The 23319-nt window shown below is 39.3% G+C and overlaps 1 protein-coding gene across 15 annotated transcripts in view; it reads left to right on the top strand.

Moving 5' to 3' along the window:
* Positions 1–23319, top strand: part of LOC117159936 (CUGBP Elav-like family member 1-A) — a 355184-nt gene that overhangs the window by 39492 nt on the left and 292373 nt on the right. For 14 of the 15 annotated variants that reach the window (XM_076621600.1, XM_076621613.1, XM_076621611.1 and 11 more), the window contains 2 exons: positions 12780–13566; positions 17050–17728. In XM_076621600.1, coding sequence (XP_076477715.1) covers positions 17523–17728 — 206 coding nt within the window. In that variant the 5' untranslated portion in view covers positions 12780–13566; positions 17050–17522. The remainder of the gene's footprint in view (positions 1–12779; positions 13567–17049; positions 17729–23319) is intronic. The other variant, XM_076621605.1, reaches the window with a different exon arrangement.

The raw sequence follows: 23319 nt of genomic DNA, 5'->3' as shown, positions 1-23319 counted from the left end.
TAAAATGTCAAAAAAAGAAAAAAAGAAGAAATTCGGTCTAATATAATGATCTTAACGAAGAAGTTTCATGTCAGTTCTAGTTCCCGATAACGTCTTTCTTTTAAGTAGCCCCAAGTGAGCGTATCATGCCACACATGAAAAGTTTGTGCGAGCAACATCCATTATTTTTGCTCTCCATTCTCAGCCCCGTAGTAAGAGTACTTGAACGCGAATTCATTGTTATCACTTGTCGTTTCCGTAATCACTTTGCACGCGTCTCGTCCATCGAACCAGCGGCTGTCTGTGCGCTAGAACGAACCGCGAGTAAAATGCGTCAAATAATTTTACCGTGTGACGCCAGTCACGGACGATGCGCATCGAACGTTTCATTGGCACACCTGTTCTATATCGAGGTCGCGCGACAAAAATGTTTTTCCTCGCCCATCGAACGCGAAATCAGTCGGGGGAATTGAGTTACTCGAGTCACGTTCTACAAATTCTGGATTTTGTTCCTTTGAGCTAATCGAGCTTTAAAGCACTCCAACGAGAAAATTGCAAATTTCTATGCTCTTACGGTCAGTTCCTGTACCATACATGGGGGGCGTGCAGTGCGAAATGAGAGACCAGCAAATGGCAAAATAGCAATTTGAGATAGATGAAAAATTGAATTGTTTATATTGTTGCGTTACGGAGTACTGTTTCATTGTTTGTATTCTCTGAACATGTTGAGTGTGTTTAAACATTGATTGAAAACATCGATAAAAAGGGTTAATTTAGTTTGAATTAAAAAACCAAAACTGTATGTTTTACCTGGCTGGATATGTTGATATGTGCCTGTCTCGATGATGCATCGGATTTTCGATTGTTCGAAAGCTAAAAAATTAATTAGAAATACAGCAAGCCGTGTTTCCTGAATTCTATCGATTGTTTCGACCAATTTTTGCGTTTCATTTCCTGTGACGAAAAAATTGAGTTACCAAACAAAGCATTTCTAGATACGCATGAATAGATACGTATTTCGATAAGGCAAAAAGTGATTTTCTAAAAAAAATGCATTCTACGCAATCAACGAAATAACGTTTTTTTCGTTGATTCAAGATCACTCGGAAATTGAATTCTTTATTCATTATTAACCATTAAAAAGGGTTACTATGTTAGATGTTATACTATGTGGTTAAATAAATACGGTGTTTATCCAGCGCTGTGGAGAGAAGAATACATCACAAAGCGACAGAAAAGTTAAAAAATCATTGTGAAAGCTGGAAGCGCGACGTTTGAAGGCAGAATCCTTCCGAAAGGACAGCATTAGTAGGTGCCTCTGACGCTAAGGGAAGAACAGCTCTGTCTGTTTCTTTCGCTTCCTCTTTCGTTCGGTGAAAAATCTTTGGCTGTCTCGTTAAAACTTTTTCTCAAGAACATCTCGAGAGCACTTTTATCAAAAAAGGTTTCATCCACGTTCCAGCGTCGTCCTTCTTTTACTTAAGGATCGCAACGCAAAAACCGTGTTCTAAACGTACCTGCTTACCTGCGCGACAAGTATATCGAGACTACCGCGATAGCCGCAACTTTGCATTTATTTCGTAACGTTCTTCATGCGTAAACGTCGATGGCAATCTCAATTTACGAGTAGGTATCATAATCATTGACTAGTCACTCACACACAGATACTTGAAATTGTTTATTCTAGCACGGTCAAGAAATTGAAATTACTTTCGCATCAACCCAATGCGGTACACATCAATCACACAGTGCATTCTTTTGTATCTTGCAATCATTTCTATTGGTTCGTACGCGGTAATCCGACATGAGTATCTGCACTACGATATGATCATCATAAAAAGATCCGTACGTTCGATTCGTTATTAGTTTTTAACGCAAAAGGTCTTTCATACATAGAGATTGAAATTAAAATACATTTCCATATTCCTTGGTCAATGGGAGCAATCGATTCGAAAATTCATAGATATAATATTCATATTTTGACGAACGTACGAATGAAAATAACAATCATGAAAATCATTCCTCTAACGCAGTCGATGTCGTTGGCTTCGTTACCATTTTGAAAACTAGATTCCAGCGGAATTCCACGATAAAGCAATCGCTCTGAATTCAGAAGATAAAATTGCCTTTGGGAAGGTAACAGTGTGACTCCCAGAAGTCCCTACCCGGGAGACAGAAAGCAACAGGGAATTATAAAAGTGGAAATCAACATGCTGGTTTTTCAGCGTGTCCCAATCGTTCACGCAGTGAATCCACCATCTTCGTGCTTGATGTAGCAGACAGGGTGGACTTGTAATCTCTCCATTGTGTCGACGCTGTGACGCGTATACGCAGATACGAGTGATTCGGTCACTGCAGCCAGCAAACGTGCGTCTGAACGTGTCCATCTAGTGGCTCGCAAATCTGAATTTCTCAGTCGTGCGTGAAGGCTCGGCATTTCTCCGGGTTCTTCCACCAGTTCAAAGAGAACATAGACTACCATTACCACGTGTGTCGCGTGATTGTCGCTTTCGGAATATTTACCTGCATTTTCATACATAGGCATGTATAGTCGAAGTAAAGGAGTATTTTAGTTTTCTAAAAAGTTTCCTTTTGTTTTGAACGTTAACGTTGGAGTTGATCTTCGGGTCGATACACAGCTTGTTGGATGTGTGACGCAATTAAATATTTTCTACTCTACAAATTTTCGTTTCGTTATGAAATTCAATGTCAACTAAAGAAACAATTAAAAAACTTAAGATCACATTGACGTTTCAGAAAATGTAATTCATGAAAAAATCAAAATATATTCATCTGGCCAGTCCTCTTGAATACAATAAATTACATTTGAAACATGTTTTGATGAAGTCAATATATAACGAGTTATTTCAAGTGATAATTTTTATCGACTCATATTGTATTATGAGAGTCTCCTAGTATATTCGTCAAACATATCACAGATGATCAAATTCCTGAATTGATGCCAACGGAAACTTAATCGTTGCCAAAGAATCTACTGCTTCTCCAACTTGCAATTTTTAATCTATATCATCTAAAGGTGTTAAAATATCGAGATAATAAATTATTTTATTGTTCATTCAAGTCTTAACTTAAGATTAGATCTGATTTTTCGATACTTGTTCATTTTCGAAAATTACCAATTATTTTATCTCGACGATAAAATTGTAAAATTCACGATAACGTTCCTGCGCCGTAACGTACTTCTCCTTTCTACAATCTCAACGAAACTCTCTGTATATCATAATTCAACGAAAATTCGCGTCGCGTCGTTGGTAAATTGCAATTTCTTCCTTTCCGTAGCCAGTTTTCCGCCATCACTGTAGAGTCTTGTCGAACACGATCGCGACAAGTTTGCGGTGCACGACAGCCGGAACGCGCGCGAGTATTTACATCTGCTAGCTGTGTAGAACACGCAGGATATCTAGAGAATAGGCAAGACCGAAGAGAGAGAAGAGCGATACACTACGGAGACTGGCTGGTTGGAACATTGAAAAGTATGCAGGCGCGTCGTGTTTGGGTCTGAGATGTATCGCGAAATACTCGTTTCTGGTACATACGTACACGCTATCCAGGAACACATGCAAACTTATCTTACATGCGGATGTGGCAGTGCAAGCGATCACGTAGCACTCATAGTCTTCCCTGTAGGTTTGTAGGAGCGTGACTATATACGGCAGCCAAGGCGAATTCACAATGCAGAGACGTCGTTGCCCTTCTCCCATTTTCCCGATGTCGTATAGGCGTCCTCCTGCAATGTCCCGTCTGTTATTGGATTTGTTTGAAACTTTTCAAATTCGACCAGCAAATGTGTCTAACGCGGGACGTGCTCGGGATGTACCGAGACAATTTTTGAGCAGCTCGACCGCCGCGGCAGAATACTCCTTGAAATGTTTCCTCCTCGTTCCTTCAATGTATCAGTCATTTTCAATGGAAACTTTCAGTGTAGGGAGCAGATCTATAACCGTGCTGGGATTCACGATGGTACATATTTTCGTTCAATGTGTATATGTACTTTGGAATACGATGATGTTTTACCAATAGGAAGATTTTCTTCGTTAGGAAAGTCACTTGACGAACTGGTAAATCGACATTTTTCCTGTCGTTCTTTTAGCAAAACAATGGAAATCTTCGTTCTTGTTACGCAGTGTATCTTTTTTTAATCATTGGAATGTTTCACGGGTTAATCTTTAACGATTGATTGTATCAATATTTTGTTATCGTTCGCGTTCATCGCGCGTATGTATAGCACTGATTCAAAATTTCAAACTGAATAGGGTCTCATTTATGTCGAATTCGCGAAAGTTTCCTAGTCCGTAGGAGAATTGTAGAGCAATCTCCTGTAATAAGAAAGAGGAACTTTTGTGATCCTTTTTGTTCGCGAACTGGGATTCGACTTTCGAAAATTGGCTTTGAACGAAAAGCCGGAAGAATGAGTTTCTATCTATTGGATTGAATTTTTTAAAATTTCATCGATTCGTTTCCGATATATATATATTTACACAAGAAAAGACCAATTTTAACGACCAATGTCTTTTAAATATAAGTATTAGAAGTTTCTAGGAATTTTTAGAAATTATTATTTATTAAACGACCAAATTATATCATTATACAGATAGTGAAAAATGTTGGCAAAAATGTTGAGGTTATTCGACGTGTAAACAAAGAAAACACGTGGATAAATTGTAAGGCAGAAAATATATTTAAATAGAAGTGTAATTATAAGTAAGAATACAATTTGAGCTGGTCCAGATCCGCACGCTAGCTGTGTTACCCAATAACTGAAAACTGTTTATGGTCTGACGTCGTTGCAGTCTTTTGTCTACGCGCTGTCGATGGCTTCAGTGCTTGAGAAAATTATGAAGACCAGATGTAGAGTTTTCTTATAAATGGTGACCACTTCAACAAAAAACAATTAAAGTAAGGAGAGTTAATCGCAAACATGAAGGCATTAAATTAATTCCACGTAATACGGTTACGAGTTACGAGGTGGTTTTCTGTTTCAATAATTCGAGCAACAACGAATGAGTTGCTTTATGAACAACGGCTAGATATATAAGAAACTCGATGGATAACTAGTAGCGTTGCTCGTGTGAGCAATGAATGTTTCCCCTTGTCAGCGATAAAATCGATGTATATGCAACTGTTACACTGCTTTTTGTGTAAACACCATTGCCAGACTGTGATTTTGATCAATGAAGCTTTTCCTTTGGCCTTCCTTTCTGTAAAGTGCACCCGATACAGAACACAATCAATCTCTACTGTAAAGCGTGTGTTTCTTGTATATCTTATTGTTACTAAATGTTTGATAAATGTATCTGTTTCTGAAAAAACTGCTCTTAAATATCATTTCTCCTTTACAAGAAGGTCAGCTAAAATGTATCCTATTATTAATAATCGACGAGCAAAAAATGTGTTTGCATTTTAAGATGAATTCAGTCCTATGAGAGGTAAGAAGTATCTATAAATCTTCGTAAAAAAAGGAAAAATTACGCGGCTGATTCCTTACCTGCTTTCGAAAATAGACGCAATTGTATTTATGTTTCCCCTCCACGACGAGGCAAACCAAAAGTTGAATAAAAATCAACGAACCCTGCCTTATTATCGGGCTAAGTGACTTTGTCGTGTCATCGAGCACTTGGTTCGCTCGATATTGGGCTTTAAAGAGGTTAGCTGGAGACCTGCGGCCTTAAAGAGCGTTAAGAAAGACAGAAAAAGTTGTTTGCTAGCGGCCGATTTACTACGCGTGATTAATAATCGCTTCGCTGTGTTCACTTGAAATGCATTGGATTTAATAAAACATTTTAATAGCGATTTGCTTTATTCGATTAGATAATGAGCAAGCTTATTAGTAGAAAAGGATGTCCAGCACATTAAGCAGAAAATTACCGGCTAGAGTAGCAAAAGGACGGTTGGATAAATAGAGCCTTGAAAGAAATTAATTTTCTAATAACTGACGTATCAAGATTAATCAATATTCGTTATTTTTGTTAATTAAATCACTCGTTGAAATTTTATAAAAAGAGTGTTACAAAGATATTAGTGATTTAATATCTTAAGATCGAAGACTTTCAAATTTATTTCGCACACAATACTTTTGCTTAAATTAATATATCGTTTACTACTTCGACTCTTCAAATATGTCGCATCATTTTATAATGTGCTGTAATCATTGGCAAGTAACTCTAGTCGCGATATTTCTCTGATTGAAAATTCAAACTAGATATTCCTCAGAATCTTAATCCGGGATGTTTCATTCCCTGTTAATCGCGATCGTTAGAAACGCATAGTCACGCTTTTTAATCTCATCGGTAACTTTTTTTCCTCTAGACTGGGTAATGGAAAAGTCGGATTGCGAGGTGCAAGCGACAGAGAGGGGAGGCCAGGTTCGGATACGAAACAGGATAAAAACGAAGGTACAATTGAGCAATCTCATGATTGGAGACCTTCCGTGAGAGAGGCTGCATAAGGTCTGCTTGCCCATGTCACGGCTGCTCGCTGTCCTGCGAGATAAATCCGTCCAATCCTCTAAGGAACAGCACTCGCTGTTTATTCGCCGCTTTTTCCTTGATTTCATGAACGAACAAGGTGGTTCGGCTTTCTTTCTAAGATCAGACCATTTCGCTTCGGTTACCCTCTCTTCAAACTGCTAGCCCTCTTAGTACATTGATTAATATATTATTAATCGTTCGACGAGTTTTTTATTCCTTCTCATCTTTTGATACACCGTATACCTGTGTATGTGTGTATGTGTTAATATAAATAATTAATGCGATTTAAAGCAAATATCACGTTGAAAATATTTATGAAAATATTAAAGAAATTTTTAGTCTCTCGTCCAATAAACATTCGTCGATGAATTCTAATAAATCATTGCACAAATTTTCTCATTGACTTTTAGGTATTGGTTCCCTTATCTCCGGTCTTACCGCCTTCTTTGTATTTTGTATTATAGATTTTCGATATTTTTATCGAATGCAATAGTTGTTCTCATTTTTTCCATTTTCGTTTACCTACATCAAATTTATATAAATTTGTGTTAGCATACCAGAATATTGATCACGTTTAACATTAATCGAGTGGACGTTGTGAATAACGGTTAAGTTAATTATATTTATTCAAGGATTCTAGGTATTACGTGATAACAGGTTTCGCTTGAATCCTTAGGATCGGCTTGATATCTTTTCGTTTCGATCTTTTCTTCCACGTAGTTTCCACGATATCGAAGTATCTATTTTCCCACGTAATTACGATTTTTATAATATTGGCTCTTTTACATAATGCCATCGTGATATATATTTGATCAGATAAAAATGCGTCCAATCGTCGTATTGTTAATAAAAATAGCGCAAGTTCGAATACTGCGTGACATAGCAGTCGTAACGAAGGAAGAAGATTTATTGTTCTCGTAAACGTTTTCCCTGGCCTCATTGTTATTTTAGACTTTTACTATGCGAGAGCTTTAGCGTCTCCTTTGTCACGGAATTTTCAATGCATTCGGTCCACAGTTCCAGCTATTACTTCTTGTTATTGCATGAAAGCCCAACTATAATTAGTCTGTCATAAAAATACCGAGAACATATGTCATCTATATAAACCTTGATTTAAAATGGAACGCTGGTGTAGAACTACTTTGCATTGTAATATCGTAAAGTATTTTCAAAGGAGGGATTTGTTGAATTTATTTTAGATTTTGTGTTTCTAACGTTTTTGTTAAATATTTTTACTCAAAAAGATACAAATCAATGGTTGGAAATTGCGATGTGAAGAAACGCGTATCCTATACTTGTTAAAATCAGATTCGAATTGGCACGTACTTTCACGGTATGCGTGTGATATCGATTTGATCCTTTTTAGACTTTTATATATTTAAAAAAATAAGCACGTAAATTATAGAAAGGGTACAGAGGATATTAAATCCACTTCTTAGCTCACTAACGCGCAGATGTAATTTAGGCCGAAGCGGTTTTCAGATTTTCGGTGGATGCTAATCGAGCAGCATTGCCCGTTGGAAACGCGATGCGGATATAATGCACGGGTGAAATAGCCCGGAAATGGCAATCCATCAATATCCCAGGCAGTACGAGCCCGGTTTTCAACGTTAATCAGTAATTAATTAGTGTTGGCTGGATAGCGGACTCGTCGTTCGTTACCAATCGTTTTTCGATGTAAGCACCGGCGTTTATCCGGTAAAAATATATCGAATTGTCACGGAATTAGCCAGCAGCCAACACAGCTCGCTCGTTTTTCCAGCATTTTCCGCCACGATATCACGGAATGTGTTCAAGCTTTATACCCTCTGGCGATGGTCGTTCCAATGATCAGCCTGGTATCAACCGAATAATGTAGTAATACATTAGCAAAGCCCCGCAATGGAACGTGCGTTTGCATGATCGCGTGCGCCACGTTTATTTGGATTTGTAATCACTTACGAATCCTGCCGCTAATGAGACGAGAATTATTCGAATTATTTTGCAATATTCGTTTGCCCTCTTTCCTTCGTTATTTTTATTTTTTGCTTGAAATTCGTGAAATATATATCTCGTGCTCTTTGCTAAATACGTCGTTGGTTTGCTTGCTTGTTTCAAGGATCTTTGGAGTAGTTATTGTTCCGAAGATGTTTAAAAGGCTAACGCGTGTGATATGACATCGAGTGTACTATAGCCTCCAAATTATCAATTTCTTTATGTTATAGAATAAATAATAGGTCGCGCTTGTACCTGTAGGTACCTTTCCGATCGCATCATTAACCAACCACAGTAACCAAATTTCGCTAGTAAGCATCGAATGACTCGTATCAATGAAAACGTATTTTGCCATTTACGGTGGTCACTGATAAGGAGGAAAAGAGAGTTTGGCTTGGCCTGGTATAATTGTACGCCTGTAGCAGACCGAAAACAGTAATTCATCAACACATCAGAACGAGTTGGCAGCGCTAACGTTCCTAATCACTAATTAGCCAATTAGCTCACGCAATTTTGCTAATAACGGCTGCGTATATCGAGCCGATGAATGACGCGGCGCACCTGCAGCCACGTTAAAGGGGGCCTTTCAACCACGCTGCACTGGCTAGATGGTTGTGTGGCGTTTCGATTATAGCTCATCTCGTAATTAGTATTGTATCGACAAACCTTTCGCGGCTACACTCATCAGACTGATCGCGTTTTGTACCTTTCCAATGATACTCGAACGTCGCCAGCGTCATTATTTACTTAAATATACGCTACGATCGTCCATTTTCCCCGTTTGCTGTCCGATTCATCCCGAAGTATCGAAATATTAAAGCGAAGGTCGACGTAGACAGATTTTATTTCATCGTCGATTTTCCGTAATTTTATTTTCACAGATGACATTACGATTGCGGTTTTCGAATCGGTTTCTTGAATTCTAAGAAGCGATTTCATGTTTTGATAATCTAGAAAACGAGTGTTCCACATTTAATACGCGTTCCAATTGCGTCTGTGTAAGAAATGTAACGCTGCCATAGCGCCCTTGACCATTTGCAATGCTAATGACGTTCTTGTGACTTTTCATTTGCGTGCAACACTGCGAGCATCCGATATGATGCATACAAAGTCGTTCGTGTACGTAAATATAGAGTTCTTCCTTGTATTTTTTCGGCGGTATTTTTCCAAGATCTCAGAATTTTTTAATATCATTTTCTTTGAAATTTTAACCACGACGGCGAAACTTTTTTTAGGCCGATATTATTTCTAAGTTAATTCTTCAACATTTTTGCTGAAATATTTCATAATTGAATGATTAATTCGGAAATTTATAATTCAGTATCTGAATTAACATTTTCAATTTCGCCTATCCTAGGTGTTTCTAATTTACTTAACGATAAACCAAAGCTAATAAATATTAACAAATTAACGATATACAGGGTGGTTGGTAACTGGTGGTACAAGCGGAAAGGGGGTGATTCTACGCGAAAAAAGAAGTTGAAAATATAGAATAAAAATTTCTTTTTTAATTTTTCCATCGAGACAACGATCTACAGTGAGATCCGTTACAACGAGACGTGATAAAGTGCACGCGTAACGAGCGAAAATTCAAAGTCGATTTTCTCGAGAACAAAGCCTCGAACGAGAAATTTTTATTCTATATTTTCGACTTCTTTTTTCGCGTAGAATCACCCCCTTTTCGCTTGTACCACCACCAGTTATCAACCACCCCGTATAAATTAATTTGAATAAATTAGGTTAATGACAAATTTCTCTGTTGATAACGCGTATTTATACAAACGCTGGAATGTAGGTTGCACACGTTTTTGCTCCAAATTCACCAGGGAAAGAATCTGGTTAAAATAGCAGCTCCGCTGCTGAATCCTCTTCTTGTAAGACTAAAACGTGCACGTATCCTGGGAACAAGGGGTGCGCGGATTTCTGTTTACCTAGTCTTTTATGCTAATGTTAAGCTCCAGAATACACCTAGAAATTTTATGACAGCATTTCAACTGGGGCCCGTATATTCATTTATCTGGAAAACCTCATGCTTGAATTTCATTACTCAACAATGGTAAGAAGTAAAAACGTGAAACGTCCAAATAACATTGTTTATTTGCATTTCTACAATCATTCGTTCTTTTCTATCTGTTATTACGCTTTTTTAAAGTTCATATTATCAAATATATAAATATATGGCAATCGATAGATATATTTATCGCAGAACGTAAAGAGAAAGATTCTGCCTACCTTCGCTTAAACGTCGATTGATTCCTAACTTTTGCCAGCAGTATACGTTATAAATTTCAAATACAACTGCGAAATATTGATACAAAAGGTTAAAAATACATCGCGACCTGAAGGTTCGATCAAAAATGCTTTCGCCGATCCTCCATACATTTGGCAAAGTTCGCCAGTTCGAAATTCTCTTGCGACTTCGCCTCTCGTCCGAGCGTATAGCTGGGGAGCTAGACAAAACTCTGTCTCGAAGATGCTTGCCGTTTATTGATCCGAGTTTAAACGTTTCTTAAACATAGGTTGTTAAAGCAAGCTTGAAAAACTTACGTCACTATTGCTATCTCGTTTTACGCACGCTAATGATTAATTGTTGTATCGTCATGGAAATATATGTTCGTTGGATAAGCAGCCATCTTCTGCTCGTAAATCATTGAGTTTGTGATTCGTTCTGCCAGTTATTTTCCTAAAGTATTATTCATCGCTCTGCTCTTTGTTACTTCAACTTGACTTTAACCGCAAAGTTAAATTTGTTTCGTAATGAATAATTAATTAGAAGGTTCAGAGGCTCGATCGATTTTAATCCCGAAAGTTCAAATTTATGTAGGTAGAACCATATTATATCCAAGCAGTCGTTGATCTGAAACAAATTTAGCGTGTACTTAAATCGAATGTTAAAATAAGAGCTTGAATATACGGTCGTGTTTAATTAATTTCGTAAAGATCGAGTAAGGTAGCAAACTAAAATCGTAAACAGCGCAGTACGAAACATTTGAAATCGTTTACGTCTTACGTCAACACGAAGCTGAAAATCGATGTAGCCTTTGCGCACTAATTCGATATACTATAAGTAGGTAACGCGTGTCAAAACTGTAAGTCAATTTTGAAGGAGGAAATTCGACGTCGTGAGGAACTGCGTGAAGTTTGTGACATAATGTTGAGTTAGGCCGTGTAAATAGAAGGTAGCAGTCGAGCTAGATGAATCCCTTGACTGAACAATACCTCTTTGTTGAGTTGCAAACGGCTGTTCCGCGCCGGCAAACAACTGCTGGTGCTTAGCTATGCAATAACGATACCAGCTCACCGTTTGCATTGTTATTTCTACGAGAAACTAAACCTACTCTTTTCCATTATCGAGTTAGGCTTTATATTTGATGCTTATTTCTCGCGTGTTTTACCGAATACTTTGATACGCAGTGGATCGAAAAATACTTTTTCCACTAAGTACAAATTTGTTCATTTCTTCCGTTCTGATGTAATATAACCGTCCATGGAACTATCACACAGGACAATTTTTGTTAAAAGACTAAGACACATCTTTATTTTTCTGTCGAAGCAAAGCGTGATTTTTTAATGAAAAAAAGAAACGAACTCGTCAAATTATTCTGTTCTCGCTCGTAAACGACAAACTCGCAATTTACGTGGACGTGAATGTGTCAACACGTTTATTTAAATTTTAAATACCGCTCGGCTTCTTTATGTCCATTGTGCGCGTCGTTGAGCATTTGCTTACGCCATAAACGTCGAACATCTTTTATACCGTTTCATCTACTGAAACCGTGGACCTAGTCGCGTCTCGAGGATGTTGCTCGCTTGAGTAAGTCGACGGTACAAAACGTTCCAACTGTTATCTAATCTCGGAGAGCCATTCCGTGGCTCTGCCTTGTCGTCTGGTGTTGCTAGTGAAAAAGTGTTTACTCGCAAACACGCCTCACCTTCCATGCGCATCCGGTTTTGAACTGAATTCCCTGTCCCTGTTACTGGATTCCTACGATGTCGCAGTGATATTTTCGAAACGCTTTCTTCTTGATTTTATTTAACGTCGAGTCGAAAACGTGTTTCTAAAATAGTTGTCCTTCTCTAAACATCGTCAAACGTTTATATATAATTCCAAATACTAAAATCATGCGCAAACCTTCAAATTACAATAGCTTCCTTCCAGTCGAATCGAATTGAATCCCACTCAGAACCATCGTCCGGAAACCACCGTTCTCTGCTTGTACCGATCATCGATTGCCCTCCAATTCCCGTTGCAACCATAGAAGCTAGCATGGAACACGAACGACCAACCCCCCATACCTCAAGACGTCCCAGAAAACTAAGAACACTCGTTCGTTGCAGATGACACTTGGCATTCCGTCGTCGTAGGGTCGACGCAGCTTTCCATCTCCATCATACGCTTTCTACTCGTCAAGAAAATCATCATGACCCGATCGAAGGACACGTAAGAATATTCTAGTCGATCAATTAGTTCGCTTAACGCCGTAGCTAATATCACGGTATATCGGCGAACGTACATGAACCTATGTAACTTGTGAACATCGGGGAGGGAGGAACGGAAGAAAGAAAGAGGAAAGGAAGAAAGGAAAAGAAGAGGAACAGAGTGGAAGACGAAAAGAGGAAAAGCCGCGAGATACTAAAGCGTGGCAAAGTCGCGGCAGCAGCTGTGTCGCGGTGAAAGTACGAAAGAAAGTCGAGCGTAAATGCTCGTAGGGGCGCTTAAGCGAGTTTACACGCGGGCAAGCGTACCGTGAGCCGGCTTGAAACGTTAGAAACGCTGGAACGTGAAAACGCGGCCGTGCGCTTGTGAGGGATGCGGCCCATGGGCGAAGGGTGGGGTCTTTGGGCACCGATAAGGCTTATCCGAAGATACGATGGCCGGCTGCTCGGCTCTTGTCGTCAGTCGTAGTGCTCAGGTGGAGTCGACAAGAGCGCCGTTCGCTTTAATTCACGCCGATATCGTGAGTTCGCGTCTCTTCTACGTACGAGTATCATCGGTGCTATCGTATCCGGTTGACCGACCTCCAGTTGAATTAGACGCAGCCACGGAAACGCCAGAGGACCTCGACCAGGTGGCGGAGGGTGCTTGAGAACGACGACAACCTTGAAATAGACCAAGAGGAATCAGGTTGGGATCCGTGTATGGGAAAATCACACGATAGGATGCTCGATGTTCGAAGATATATCGTCGGTTTGTTAGAAGAGCGGCGTATCTCGAATTTACTAGGAGAAATTTTACATTCTCAATTTTTTGTTTCGATTAGATTTCCTAGCATTGTTTTTTATTCCGTTATCCTTCTAGCAAATCGATGATACACGTTTTCGGGACACGACGTATAAAGGGACTGATTCGATATCTACGAGCGATAAAAGAAATTAGAAGATAACGTATAATATTAACCTCGTAAATGAAACGAACGCGACATACGGAGCTTTGTCATTGCTTTTACGTGTTACATTGCACCTTTGGATTATTATCCACAAGTTACGGCAATCTTGTGTACGGATGAAGTAGAATCAGTGCCGCGCGGAAACGGCTCTTTCTTCCGACTTGTTCTCTAATCGTCTTGTCCTCGAAACGTCTCGAGATTTTAATTTCACGTTTTAACGCGCGAAGTGGTCAGTGGTAAAGGGATGTGGAGATGGGAATAGAGTAAAACGGTCGAGCCTACGCAACGAGAGATCGACAGGGTAAGAAAGAAAGAAAGGGTGAAGGAGAAAAAGGCGAAAGGAAGAAAGCGAGCGGCGCGAAGGACAAAAGCGTTGGAGTGTAACCCGAGAGAGCAAGGCTCTCTTTCCTGTGCGCTTTTCTCAGTCCGCGGGAGTTACTAGTGCCCTCCCGCCCCCTTCTCACCGTCGTTTCTCCGCTCCGCTCCATCTGCTCTGCTCTGCTCTGCTCTGCTTCGCTCCGCTCTACTCTACTCTTCTTCTCGCCACTACCTTTCTCGCTTCCTCTCCTGCCAGGATTTCGCAGTTCCCAGCTCGCCTACTAAATTATTCGTGACCCCTTTGACACTTGACAGTGGTGGCAGTTCCGGTAATTGTGCCTCTATCTTCACTCCCCAATCTTCAGTCGGACTTTCTTCGTGTTCAGGAACACGATGAACATCTTACCTGCAATTGTTTTTGTTCTTTTATCTTTGTCTACTATGAGTATCCAGAAATTCTAGAATAACGTTGCACATTCAGTTGATTTCCGTTCGTGTGTTTTGTAGGAATCGCTATCTTTACTATCTTCTATACCTTGAATGTTTGTACAATTTTTTAAATTAAAGTTTTCTATATAACGGAAAGGTAGAAAATATGGGGAATTCGTGGTTATTAGCTTTTTTTGAAATTGTATAGAAATGTGGAGATGTTTGGAAATTTTGGACCGTGTATTTTTACTGTGATTGGATCAGCTTTCGAAAAATTCCCCTCGACACGATATTGCGCTAATATACGTGACTTTCGGATACCAGAACTTCAATTCGCTGGAGATCTTATTTGGTCGAATTTAGTTAAAATTTAAATAGTATTTCATGATTTCATTTCCATCCTCTTTTATGACAATATTATATTAATAAGGTTATTTATAATCACTTTCTTCACTAAAAGCATCAGTCTCTTCAGAATTTAACACGTTTCCTGGGATTATGTTTCTTTTTCGTCGCTTCTTTTCGATTCGTCTTGCTACCCTGTGCTACCGACGTTCCTCCAGATTACGACGTTCAACGTCCTCGAGTCACTTACGTTTACCCATATATAAAAGCGGATAACAAACAACTGGTCAAAGCGTTTTAAGCGTTTCTTGGAATACAGTTTACCGTAACTGAAGCGAAATCGGACTTGGACGTTCGTTCAGATGCTTTTCGTTCCTTGCCAGTGCGCTCATTACGCTTGGGCGTCGTTTCGTTCGGTTTCATCGTGTTGTCGGTAAATAACGGGCGGAAGCTTTCCTAGGTGCTTCCCAAGCGTCTTCGAACGCGAAGCTTCGAGCACGATACCTACGTTCGAAACAAAGGGACACTCGAGCCGCCCGAAAATCCCCGAAGAAGCTGCAGATCGTCGAGCGAACAGGCAACATCGCAGTTTCTTGTCTCTGTCCCATTTTTTAACGCTTTTGCTTCCGGTAAATACGTCCGTCTTACGGTGACTTGACCCGAGCTTCCAGACCAAGATAAAAGTGCAGCCCGTACATAGAGTGTCTTTCAAAGTATGAGCGATAGCGATAGCGATTTTTTTAATGGTAAATTTCATCTTGAGGAAGATTCAATGTTGGTCCTTTTGAATTATAAGTTAATCGCGACTGTAAATTATCGCTTTGACAGCATAGAATCGGAAAATCTAGTCTAATTTCTTTACTCGGAAAATCATATTTCCTATCACATTTCAAATTAGTCGAAAGTTCTTACACTCGAAGACATTCCGTGCTATTGAACAAAGCTCTGTATCTGAAAGCAACAGAGCTGGAAACCAAGACAGAGGCAACTCACAGGAGCAGCGAAGCGAAAGTCGCGATCTTGGAAAGATGTAGAAAATAGCGAACGAAGAGCACGTTAAGGGAGATCGAGTCGTGACTCTATGGTGGTTCGCGGTGGTGCGGCCTGTATACGAGCCGAGTTTCTAATTAAACTTAAACTTTTAATTGACTCGTTGCAAGGTCGTTTCGCGCAAAAGGTGTCCCACGTACGCGTTCCAACTGTCTGCGTTACTCCAATTTTATTCGTTTTCTCCGTGTTCTTCCTAGATTCGTGGGTGGTTTCACGCTGTTACGTTATCTTCGTAAAGGGTATCCTCCTTTGGAAGAAACATGGGCCTTCTTTATGACCACTTCGCTGCGAGTTACTTAGGAACGAAATGAGGTATTCGCGTCTGTAAATCCCTAGCAACGAAATATATATGCGTGGAAATAATTGTAGGTGAAGTGATTTAGTCTATGACGATGAAAGTGTTAGGCCAGTGCAGTAGCCCTACTTGCTGTCGAAGAACCATTAGGTTTCAAAGTAACGTGACTTTTTAGATACGTAGGTACATGTGGGATAAATTGAAGCTGGATATTACAAATATTCGTAACATTTCAAATTTCGTTTTAAGATCTACGAAGACTTCGGTACTTGCTCGTTTAACGTGGCGAATGTCTAGATAAAACGATAACACGTTCTTTGTTAACAAAAGTTATCTTTATGGTTCGATTTTCACACAATCAATACGAATGTGTGTATTATTGTGAAAGTTTATTTAGATTTTCAGAGACTTGTCTATCATTTAGGTCGTTTGCTATCGAAATTTTCCAATTATCTGAACAAACGTAGATCTGGGTCACCAATTCGACGGTGACGAAAGACAAAACGAATAAAACTTTTGTACTGACTTAACAATATTCTCTATGACTCTGTCCGCGGCATAAGTGATTTTGAAACTGTAGAGTAAACGTTAAATCGTATCATTATGCCATCGTTAAATTTTACGTATTTCTTCTTCGAAACGATAAACCTGTGAGAGTTTCGTATTCATCCTACGTAAACGAAGCAATGCTTTTGAAAATACATATACGTGGCGCGATTACTCATTTCGAAGCAAAACGCTCGAATAATATAACTACTTTCTGTTTTTATTTCTGTTCGTATAGCCAATCGAGGGTCCGCGTGGTCGATAGCTGGGATTATTCGACAGCTTCGTATCGAACGTTAAACGTCGCCAAAGTTACGCCAAAAGTCTGCAGTAGTAACATTGAACAGATTTCCCTAGAGACAGATTGGTGTCTGTATCAGTGCAACCGTATCTCGTGAACAGTGTATGCTTTCTGTGTCTAATATTCAAAAAAAAAAAAAAAAAAAAAAGAGAGAAATAATTCGTGACCGTACAATTGATGATTCGGTGGAATTGTTCGAATAAAGAAAAAGAGGAGTAGAAAAAGTGTGTTTTCTTGATGAAAGTTCCGTTTGTATATCCATAATCCGGTGGTTGATTCGCACGTGTGTAGTAGTTAGTGTTTGAGGGTTGATACCTTCAAACCGGAAACGTCGAGTAATCCTGTCTTCCTCAAGGATAAACGAGGCTGAGGGAGGGAGGCACCGAGAACCGGTCGCAAGGAGGATTCCTATGAAAATGCTTCAATCTTTGAATGCTCTGGCGGGTAAGATCTCGCCGGGCTCGCCAACCGACAGCAACGCAAACAAAGTGCACATGCACAACAACAACAACAACAACAACAACGTCGTGCATCATCATCATCCGTACTCGAAGCAACAGGCGCAGCAGCCGTCGCCGTCGTCACAGTCGAGCAACGGCGACCAAAAGGAAAACACGTAAGTTTGATACTTTTTCTCTTTATACATGTATATTGTATATATAGCATAAGCGAATATACACATATGTGTAGGAATGAGTGTGTTGTATTAATTTTTCAATCGTTATATCTAGGTGAAAGAATCCCTTATACACTTGAATTTCAATTCAATTTGGAAGTTTTAACGCGAGTCGAATGGTTCGTTATAAATACACCTGTCCCTAATCATTTTTTTGGGTCATCTTCTAGTTATACGTTACAATTAGGTGCAAAAGATACGAAAAATTCTGAATGGAACAAGTTTGCCAGAGAGAACGAAACTGCATCAAAGAGACGTATCTATGCGCTCGCGATAGGAAACAATTAATTGGTTGGGTGGGAAAAAGTGGGGTAAAGAGAGTGACACAGTCACGAAATCACTTTTCTGTCATTTCGTTCTTTATGGAAGAGTGACAATTTATTTGAAACGACCTTTTATGAAAATGAATTTTTCAAACTTGCCCAATCCTACAAAATTTTCGAACTTCGTAGAACGCTTGGCGAGTATGGAGACAATTTAGCAGAATGTACTCTGTCGAATTCTCGAGCTAAAAAGTTAAAAGTTGCAAAAGTGTAAAAGTAAAGGAATTTGAGAAAGGAAAAGTCGAAAATATTTTATCGCGATCCCGAAATATTACATGGAATCTTATTTTTTTCTATCATACGTTTCGAATACTTGAAATATCAGAGGATGTTTCTTGAAACTTATTAAATTGAATATACAAATCATATCGATAATTTTAACGTAGCTTGAGAAAGGTTGTATTTTCATCTTTAATAATTCAACCGCGCTACTGTAACGTAATACGAAATGTAGATTTTTGAACGACAGAATTGCGTAATGGATCGTGCAAAGAGACGAAGAAATATGATAATACCAGCTTTATTTCTTGTGCGATGTAATTGCATGCGAAAAACAAGAGGTTCGAGTAGTTGAGCTTATTCGATAAACAAGATAAGAAAATCAAAACTCATGGTGCCGTGCTAGTTAAATTACGGCGAGCAATGTCGCGATAACAATGAAAATGCAATTTAATGCTCGTTACGGGCCACTTCCCGTCTACACCCGCTACTTTTTTCCATCATCGTGTTATTTGCAAAAGCAGAGAGTAAGATACTTCGCTTAATGGAAAGGTTGTCCTCCGGGAATACACGATGCGAGTGGCCTCCTCCTTGAGAAAAAGCCAAGTGAATAATAGCAGCTGCGACGATGCGTTACGTAGATTCTGTAAATTGGAGCGGTGTTTCTTAAATTAATTAAGCGATCTTTCTTCTGACTGTTTTCATGCTTTAAGTCGCACAAATAAATAAACGAATAGATTCCATATTGATAATATTTATTAATTAATATGTATACTTCTTTTACTCGAGTAATAAAGCTGATTCGAGAAAAAATTGTAACGTTAAAAGATTCAATTTCCAAATAGCGTAAATTTTCCTTACAGAAGTAATCTTATTTTTTAAATGCTTCGGAATCTCGAATCCTTAATGAGAATAATCGTAAAATATGACCAACTCAGAGTCTTATATTTCAATCTTTAAGTTCAACAATTCCTCTTTTTCGAATCATATCGATTCAATCGATTCACGTCAATTTATCGTTTTAATTTAATCATTACAATTGTGAACGTGACAATGTAGTTTCAGCAAATGATAGGTTAGCATTGTACAGATACACGTTACAGTCAAACGCGACGGTAAGAGCGGATGCGGTTTATCTCGTACAGTAGTATGCGCATCTTCCGTCATTGCGAAACATCATTCGTCGACTCGTCGCGAAAGAACCGTGCAAAAGGTGCAAAGTTGAGAAGGGTGTTTCTTTGGTTGTCAGGCGTAAGGGTACAGCGAGCAGGCGCGGGACCCGATACGTCGGCGTGCCCTTCTTCGTTATTTCGTTACGTCGCGTAAACGTGGCTCGCGCGAATAGCGTTCGCGGAGAAGGGAATAGAAGCCTAAAATAACTTGGCGACATTCCTGGATACGAGAGAGGGCAAGAGCATAGTCCCGACATCGTTCTCCACGAGCGAATCTCCGTCTCTCTTTCGACCCTCTTCGCGCCTGTTCTCACCTTTGTACAAAGATCTCTCTTATCCAGCCCTCGCGGAGTAAATGCTTCTAAAATATGCACCCGGCTAACATAAAATGCGATATTCGAAGGGCGGAATTCCTGGTCCAAGGACTCGGAGAATTCTGAGGGAATTCAGTTGTTCGCGGGCGGAAGGATTCTGCCGGTAGCGCACGATGAAATTAAGTCGTCTCGCGATCCGAGACTTTCGCCCTCTTTTCGGTCGCATTTTCCGGATTTCCGAATTTCTGAAACGTGTTGTGGGTGTTAGGTGTTTTATGTACAGCATCGTTAAAGGATTAAAATCATTCAGTTTTTCCGTGCAACGGTTTTCCTGCCGTTACATAATTTGGGAACAGATTTTTGTCACGCTACAATTATCATAGCCATGAATTGAAATAATCAGATGTATAAATTAACTAACAGTTTAAATTTCCTGGCATATACTTGTACCTGATGCTTGTTATAAAAAAATTATTATTTCGCGTTTAAAATACTCTTTTCATCGATACTGTCGAAATAAAATTATCTAAGAACTTTCGCAACCGTACTATCATCATTCTCCAAATTTTTAAATACTTAACTTAAATAGTCTACTCAATGTACCAAAAAAAAAAAAAAAAAAAAAGAAAAGGAAAGATAATTTAAAAGCAGTCGTAGCCAAAGTCTCAACAAAAATCGCAACAACAAAAAATAAATTTCCCTCATATTATACCCCTAAACGAATGCGATATTTTTCCATTTTTTGACATAGTTAATGCGTTTTGTAACATGCGAACCATCGACAGTTTCGCGCGTATCGAATTCATTTTCGCGCCATAATATTCGAATAATTGAAATTCTATCGCGTTAGGAATTTAACATAAAAAATCAGGCAAGTTGGTTAGTAATCGCACTAGCAAACACACACCAGCCACGATACACTGGATCACGTTCGATTACGGGTTACGCGAAGACGTTGTATTAAGTCGTCACGTAAATCTTGCTTAATGCTTAATAGCAGCCGGGCTCGGAACTTGCGCTAGCTCGGCTGCTCATAGAATAATAAGATACAGCCGCAACGAGTAGTTAATTATGGGAAGTGTTAGGCAGCGTTGGTGGTCTGTGGCGAGTTGCTTGGATCGAGCGCATAAGTTCTGCAAAGAGGCGTTTAACGCGTGTAGGGAGCTCGATAGATGCAAGGGTTAAGTGATATGTACGGCTCCGGGGAGGAATTCGCTTAACAAAAGGGTCACTAAAGGACCCTAAAGGTCGTGCGAGGGTTCTCCTATCTAGATTCGAATGCTTTACTCGTATCGGGAAACTACACCGAAATTAATTTCCACTTGTCGACAAGTACGGATTTCTATCTTTTCGTTGTAGTTGAGACGAAATTGCGCTGGTGTAACCATAGTTCCGTCCCGTCTCGTGAATTACGTAAATATTTGTTAACACGAACAGCGTCTTCGCAAGTCGAGTTTATCGCATCGTGACGAGTCTGGAGTCATATCGATAAGAATCTTTATTTGTCCGTGAAGTAGCGTTGCCACTCTGCAAGTTGAGAAAATTGTGTTTGTTGTAGATTTTCAACGTTCCTTTCGGATAATCGTGTAATATTTTTGTCTTAATTAGCTAGAGTCGCGCTTCAAATAATTTTTTATCGTCTTCGAAACGAATTGAAATTCTCTTTGAAGTCTTTTCTTATGAAAACAATATTAAAAAAATAATAGTCGGTAATGAATTGTGTAACGAAAAAGTTATAAATGAAATATTGCGTTAACGTAACGTTAGTCCTTAATGGTTTAAGCGTAGGTTTTGAGCTAAGCGTCGTAAAGTAGAATTTTTCATTTTGATCCTTTAAACTATGGTCTATTTTAGTTGATTAAGACGGGTTGAGAGCACGCAGATCACTAGTCTAATTAAGTGGCTGCCCCAATTGCTTGGGAATTTTATGGAAAGGCTTAAAAGAGCATAAAACGAAAGACAAAGTACCATTTACTGTGTCATGAAAATGCAGAAATGAGTTATGAAGGAATTACGTTAAAGGAACGCATTTGTGAGAAATACGATGCTAACGTTAAAACAATATTTAATGTATGTATGTATGAGATATGTATATGCGTATGCTTTTGCAAAATCATGTCCCATTCATTTTTAATTGATCGTAGATAAGCAAAATCGACGGAAACGTTCGATTTATAAAAAAAAAAATGACCACCATTTCCTGATAATTTATTTAATTTATGAGATAACCGTTTCTAATTTTTTATAGTAATAATAATTCTATTTTATACTCACGACACTTTAAGATTTTTAGATCGTATTTACTCACCGCGTTATCTTATCGATATATACGTTTCGACGCTAGAAACTTCTATTACTGACGCAAGGAAAGCAATCTGGGAAGGGAAAAGCCTATAGAATCATTTTTTAAACGTGTATTCGTTTCTACCGAACTCCGTATACGTACCATGGATATATAATGGCCAACTTGTACTTTACGATTACGTTTATTTGCGAAATTGATTCGAAAGCTTGCTCTATGTAATCGAGGATTAGTTTTTTATCGTTATCGTTGTTTTCTCAGAGATAAGTAGAATTCCGCGTCAAACGCAAAACCTGCACTTTTGAAATTAATCACTCCAAAAAGAGTATAGCAGCTATAAATGGAAGGTTAAATTAATCTGGTATGAAACGAATAAAAATGAAGCAACATACATATACGTACTTCAAGTGAAAAAAAATGGAAAGAAAAGAAAAGTATAGGAAATATTCTGGCAGAAAATAAGGAGAAACAATGAAACTCGAGGATCGTCGTCGGTAATCTGGCAGAGAAAGACTAAACTAAGTATCTGGAACGATACCGCCTAAGAAATCTGACAAATCCGACAAATCCAAATGCGAAAGATCGTAGAAAATACGCGCCTATCTGTAACCTCGGACCATCTTCTTTGCTCGTTCCACTATCGACTTCTTCCACAGGTTCCCTATTTACGGATGTGTACGGCTGTCCGTGTGGGAGTTGAACCACGTTCCGTGATGGTCGCAAGGGAGGCATATAAGCGTTGTGCGGTGTCCTCCACACCGAGCACGTACCACGTAGTCGTGATATTGTCACATGTCTCTGGTGCAAAGCTCCAAATTGTATCGTCGTCGCGTGCTGCATGTGCCAGCGATGATCCCTCCTGCTCGTTTGCCCGCTTTTCCCCCACGTGTTTTCTCGTTTCTTTCGTATTGCTACTTATACTGGCAACGACAATAACATCCAACACGCTCGAGTGATCCTTTTTCTTTTTGAGCTGACACTCTGCCTTGTATCTAGCACGTGTGTCTCGTACATGCGTGTACGTGAGGGCTGCAGAGGGTGAATGTTGAGAGGATACGGTGGTGTAACAGGCTCTAGCAGCTTTTCCTGCCACGATCGAGACGGCACGTCCAACACTTGAGAAATGAGAACGCGGCTTGGCTGCTGGCCCACGAAAGTGTTGTTGGTTCATAATCGAAGATTTTGTGGTGAGATTTAGAGA

This window comes from Bombus vancouverensis, chromosome 9 (genome assembly GCF_051014615.1).
Source record: "Bombus vancouverensis nearcticus chromosome 9, iyBomVanc1_principal, whole genome shotgun sequence".
NCBI lineage: Eukaryota > Metazoa > Arthropoda > Insecta > Hymenoptera > Apidae > Bombus > Bombus vancouverensis.
Note: the sequence above shows the minus strand (reverse complement) of the source record. Positions and strands in the feature narration are given on the sequence as shown.